The 6,000-nt window shown below is 49.1% G+C and overlaps 1 protein-coding gene across 1 annotated transcript in view; it reads left to right on the top strand.

Moving 5' to 3' along the window:
- The first annotated feature begins 253 nt into the window (after window positions 1-253).
- The window catches only part of ANGEL1 (angel homolog 1), a 31,262-nt gene continuing 25,515 nt past the window's right edge, over window positions 254-6,000 (top strand). The window contains exons 1-4 of the mRNA XM_025391580.1: window positions 254-449; window positions 3,577-4,152; window positions 5,079-5,305; window positions 5,723-5,792. Of these exons, the coding sequence (XP_025247365.1) occupies window positions 386-449; window positions 3,577-4,152; window positions 5,079-5,305; window positions 5,723-5,792 (937 nt within the window). The 5' untranslated portion in view covers window positions 254-385. The remainder of the gene's footprint in view (window positions 450-3,576; window positions 4,153-5,078; window positions 5,306-5,722; window positions 5,793-6,000) is intronic.

Raw genomic sequence — 6,000 nt, 5'->3', positions numbered from 1 at the left:
AGCTCTTCATTTTACAGGTGAGGAAACTGAGGGGCGAAGAGGTTATAGTGTGGTCACAAGGTGGACACCTAGTTAGCGGCAGAAGTGGGAATAAACTGTGGCCTTTGAATAACACTACGGGGCCTCCAGTGAGGCACTCAATTTTAATCCGGCACGCTTGGGTGGCAGAGGGGAGCTAGGCGAGGCTAGTTGCCATGGGAACCGGTTCCTCCCACTTCCTGCGTGTGCACCCATAGACCTGCGCTCCCAATAAAGTTGTTGTTGAAGCGCGGCGGCGGGAGCGCCGGCTGCACCACGTGGGCCGGACCGGGCCGGGGGCGGGGCCGAGCTGAGGGAGGCCCTGCAGGCGGCAGTGAGGAGCGGAGGCGGGCGCGGGCGGCCGGCCATGATCGCTTCGTGCCTGTGTTACCTGCTGCTGCCGGCCACGCGCCTCTTCCGCGCCCTCTCAGGTACCGGCCAGGCGTACTGATAGACAGGAGCCCGGCCTGGGCCCGCCTCTGCGGGGCTCCGCGGGCCTGGGGCGGCGTGCGGTTGTCCGGGCCTCACGACTACGGTGCCCCGGGCAGTGCCGACGTGTAGGGAGGCGTTCCTGAGCCCCTGTCCCGCGGGCCCCTCCTGACCCCACGAGGCCTGGACCTGGCCGACGACCCTCGTGGGCGGCCCCGCCTCCCGCCTGTTGTCAGATGGCGTCCGGCCACGGTTAAGGTGGAGAGGAGCTGTGGACTGGCAGGGCCCTTTCCTGGCCCTGGGGGTGCAGAGAGATCGTGGGGTCGGCCAAGTCAGCACCCCGGGGGGTCGGGAAGGGGTAGCAGCTCGAACCGAGGCGAGTGCCCAAATTCTCGGCGGGTGAGGCGGGTCGGCTCTGGGAGGTTTCTGGCCGAAGTACTAGACGCACCGGTTTTCGCCAGGTTAACTTCACACTCACCTTTCACTGCCAGCTGGCAGCTCTTGCTCCTCTCTCGCCGGTGTCTGGTTGAAAAACGGACGCTCAGTCAGAGACACATTTAGATCTCAGCTTTGGAGCATTCCCGCCCCCAGTCCGGGCGGTTTAGAGGGAGATGTGCTGGGGTGGGGGCAATGCTCAGTCCATACCTCAGGGGCAGTGGTTATTTCGTTACTTTTTCATAATTTGTCTGCATTCTCAATTCCTGGGCTTTGAAATTACGGAGGGTTTTATGCGACCATCAGTTTCTGAGATCCCATGGAACTCGCAGACTTTTTGCCTTTAATTTATGGGACAGGACCAAGAAGTACTTAGAAATGAGGGCTCCAACTGTGTGTTTTGTGGTTTTCCTTTGTGGAACTTTACGCAATTGATACACAATGTGTGTGTCATTGATAATATATATTTCATATGGAAATATTTTAAATTTATTTTTACTGTGTATCTGCCATTAGAATGCAAACTTCAGGAGGGCAGGGCCACGCCCATTTTGTTCGCTGTATCTCTGGTGTTAACACATTGCTTGGTATATAGTAGGCACTCGGTGAATTCAGGAATGTCTTGTGTGTCCATACTTCTGAGGAATGGGAAACTCCACAGAAGTAATTGTTTTCAGAGAACTAAGGATATTCTTTTAACTATGTTGCTGTTACTCCTGGAGCTCTTCTAATGCCCTCTATGGCAGCCTTAGTGATATAGTATGCTAGTCCAGAGGTTTCCAGACCAGTAGAGTCGTAGGGATCTCAGAGGAGGGCTCCTCCCCACCTACACATTACAGTAGTGCCACTTATATTTACTTGGCATATTTGGTTTCCAAATAAGATTTTTAAAAAACAGAAGCATTCTGCTGCTGAAAATCCACCACCACCACTGCCAAAAGACATCTGCCAAAATCGAAAGCCTCTAACTTCGTGCATATGAACCAAAGAACCTCTGCCATCTGGTACACGCAGAGGATGTTTCAAGGGGCAGATAATTAGCAAGTCCTTGAGACTAAAGCTCAATGACCCAGTCCATAGGTTTAGAGCAGGGTTTCTCAATCTCAGCACTGTTGATGTTTTGGGCCGGATCATGTGTTGTGGGTCCGTCCTGTGAATTGTTGGAAGTTCAGCAGCGTCTCTGTCCTCTAACCACTAGATGCCAGTGGCACTGCTGCAGTTGTGACAACCACGGTGTCTTTGAACATTGCTAAATGTCTTCTGACGGCAAAATCACCGTGGTTAAAAACCATTGTTTAGAAGGACATAAATATACATAGGCTCCAAACAACATATTTGAACAGTCTTTCAATATTTGAGCCACTTTTAAGTTTTCTTGCCTTAAAAAAAAAATTGCCAGTAAAATGAGTCTAGTGATTGAGGGCCAGCATCGTGCATGTCACTTGTCCTGTGCTGTAAATAAATGGCTGAGTTTGTGAGTGTGGGAGTTGTTTGCTCTCACCAAAATGCTATGCTCAGAGTTTTTTTAGAGTTTTTCCCACGTTCTTTCTTGCCTGTTGGTTGTGATTTGTGGCTGCAGTAGCAAAGAGATGTCAGCTGTCTCTTACTGTCAATTGTTGGCACCTTGTAATTTATAGCCTCTGATGTGTTGTGGAATGGGAAAGCAGATAATGAAGTTTGTGAAGATTTTATTACAATAAGTAGCTTTAAGAAGAGGCTTAAGGGCCTTTGCTGAGATGTAAATTGTATAGATTTTTGAGACTCTACTTTAGGACTTTTTCTTTTGGAGTACATTCATAGATCAGGGAATTTATACAACTAGAAAAGCTCCTAGAGATTATCTAGTTCAAACTTTGCTTGTCTCTATTTTTTTAAATTAAATTTTTTTTTCCAATTTTTTTTCAATTTTTTTTTTTTTTTGAAATGAGGTCTCACTTTGTCTCCCAGGCTGGAGTGCAGAAGGGCAGTCATAGTTCACTGCAGCCTCGACCTGGGCTCAAGCAGTCCTCTCATTTCAGCCTCCCAAGTAGCTAGGACCACGTGCATATGCCACCATACTTGGCTAATTTTTAATTTTTTGTAGAGATGAAGTTTCGTTATGTTGCCCAGGCTGGTCTGTAACTCCTGGCCTCAAGCGATCCTGCTGCCTCTGCCTCAGCCTCTGCCTCCCAAAGTGCTGGGAGCCACCACGCCTGGCCTCTTGTTCCCATTTTACAGTCAAGAGTAACTCCATCTGACTAGGGGCATTGTTCAAGGTCAGTTTTATTAATTTTGCTGCTAGATCATAACCCACAGTTCTGATTCACAGTCAAGTGCTGGTTCTAATGTAATGTGGTTCTCAGAACCAAAGAGTTTGTTAATAGTTTTAACTAAGTCATGTAAAAGGAGTGTGGTTATATGTGCCCATCTGTGTTCTAGATTATGTGAGAGAGCTGTTCTTTCATGCACTGAATATTTATCAGATCCCTGCCTTATAAATTAGTCACCACTTGTAAAGAACAGTGCCTGGCACATAGTGAATACTTTGCCCTGATTATGATGATGATGTTCAGGCATTAAGGTGGGCAGGCTCGGTGATGGTACGATCAGCAAGGTGGATATGGGTCTTGCTTTTATTGGGCTTATGTTTTAGCTGGGAGAAGAGTGTGGATTGGATGACAGTCTTATAACCTGGTATTTTGGCTTTCCTCCTAGATGCTTTCTTTACATGTCGAAAAAATGTCCTTCTGGCGAAGAGCTCATCCTCCCAGGTAGAAGGCGACTTTGCCATGGCCCCTCGGGGCCCTGAGCAGGAGGAATGTGAGGGCCTGCTGCAGCAGTGGCGAGAAGAAGGGTCAAGCCAGGTACTCTCAACTGCAAGTGAGGGGCCCCTTGTAGATAAAGGACTAGCCCAGAGCAGCCTGGCACTTCTGATGGATAATCCTGGAGAAGAGAATGCTGCTTCAGAGGACAAGTGGTCCAGCAGGCAGCTGAGTGACCTTCGGGCAGCAGAGAACCTGGACGAGCCTTTCCCTGAGATGCTAGGAGAGGAACCACTGCCGGAGGTGGAGGGCCCTATGTGGGCAGCTATCCCCATGCAGACGGACCCCCAGTATGCAGACTGTGCTGTCCTCCCAGTGGGTGCCCTGGCCACAGAGCAGTGGGAAGAGGACCCGGCGGTGTTGGCCTGGAGCATAACACCTGAGCCTGTGCCCCAGGAAGAGGCTCCCATCTGGCCCTTTGAGGGCATGGGGCAGTTGCAGCCTCCCCCAATGGAAATACCATATCATGGTGAGTCTGACAACTGACTGGGTGAGCCAAGGGAGCAGGGTGTCTCAGGTGTGGGCAGAGCCATTGCTAAAGAGAAGATTCTATGGTAGGGAGCTCTGCCACTGCATTCTATTTTTCTAAGAATCTTGGCGTGTAAGATCTAGAGGGGCCTTACAGATCATCTCATCCAGCCCCATGGTTTTAAAGGTGAAATAATCACAGTGCCAAGAGGTAGCAGAACATGCCTAAAGTCATAAAGCCAGGTAGGGGAAGAACTGAAAGCATACTCTAGTTCTGATTCTCCACAATATCATTTCTCTGGTGGTAACCCTAGGGCCTTCTGAGGGTAGGGATGGAGAGGTCTCAGGGCCTCTATTCTCTGTCTCAGTCACAATCACCTCAGTTTTATTCGTGTTGTATATTCAGAGTCCATTAAAATTTGAAGAAAGGCATCAATAGATTTGAAATCCACTATGCTGCCACATGCCATAGGGGAGATGGGGACACACTGTGGTTTCTAGTCCTACAGACTCTTCCAGGTTTAGGGATCAGAAAACACCCAGGGCTGCAGTTAACTCTAGAAATGTCTTTAACCTCAGGTGACTGTTAAGCACACTCATCTGAGTGATTCTCCAGAGATATATGGATTTATCAAAAATGAGAGATTGTCAGCTTGCATATATGGAGCATCTATTAGATGCTAGGTACTGGTGATGTAGTGGTAAGCAGGCCAAGATCTCTGGTTTTGTGGAGCTAACCATGTCATCTGAAGAATGTTCGTAGAGTGCTGCTCAATTCCCCACAGAGAGGGATGGGTGACAGGGCAGATGGTAAAAGGAACTTCAGGCATAATATTACTGAGTCAGGAGTAATGGTGCCTGAGGAGATGGTGGTGCCTCTGCATTACTTGTACTTGCCATGGAATGCTTCTCCCAATCCCTTTTCAGAAATTTTGTGGCGAGAATGGGAGGATTTCTCCACCCAGCCAGATGCTCAGGGCCTGAAGCCAGGAGATGGCCCTCAGTTCCAGTTCACTCTGATGTCTTATAACATCCTGGCTCAGGACCTGATGCAGCAGAGCTCAGAGCTCTATCTACATTGCCATCCGGACATCCTCAATTGGAACTATCGCTTCATGAACCTCATGCAGGAATTCCAGCACTGGGACCCCGATGTGAGTGATGGGGGGAGTTGCCATCTTGCATTGTTGCTGGACCTGGGCTGTTTCCCAGTGCTCTTAGAAGATGAGTTCAACCCCATAGTCGTTCAAATGATTGGAGTCCTATCTAGGGTTAGAGTTTGCCTGCCTGGTGTCAGTGAGTTGTTGGCAGATGCTGAGAAGAATCTCCCTAGGTGTGCACTTTCCAGCACCTTTATGCAGGAAGGGAGGCTTGAGGGATTCAAGGAGCAGGAAAATCCAGTGCACATGTCTAATCTCTTCAGCTTAGGTCTGGGCCTGTTCTTGCTGTTGGTGACTGGGAAGTTTCACTGTGACCCAGCAGCTTCCTACCTGGCCTCAGGACCTGCTCCTAGAGGGTGGGGGTCACATTCCAGCACTCCAGAGTGATTGGATTTCTTGTCAATTTCCCAGATCCTGTGTCTCCAGGAAGTCCAGGAAGATCATTACTGGGAGCAGCTGGAACCCTCTCTGCGAATGATGGGTAATGCAGCTCCCTGGGATGCTTGCCAGCTTTTCTTTCTATAGCCTTGCCTACTCTCTCCTGAAGACCCCATCCTTCCCTTTTGTCTTGGTAAACCCTCAGTTACACCTGTGAGCTAGCTCCTTCCATGTGTGCCTGAGAAAGTAGAATTCTGCAGTTTTAAAGCAATTCTGACATACATTGCTATTTGATCCTTGAAGTAACCAAT

The sequence above is a fragment of the Theropithecus gelada genome, chromosome 7b (assembly GCF_003255815.1).
Source record: "Theropithecus gelada isolate Dixy chromosome 7b, Tgel_1.0, whole genome shotgun sequence".
NCBI classification, from domain to species: domain Eukaryota; kingdom Metazoa; phylum Chordata; class Mammalia; order Primates; family Cercopithecidae; genus Theropithecus; species Theropithecus gelada.
Note: the sequence above shows the minus strand (reverse complement) of the source record. Positions and strands in the feature narration are given on the sequence as shown.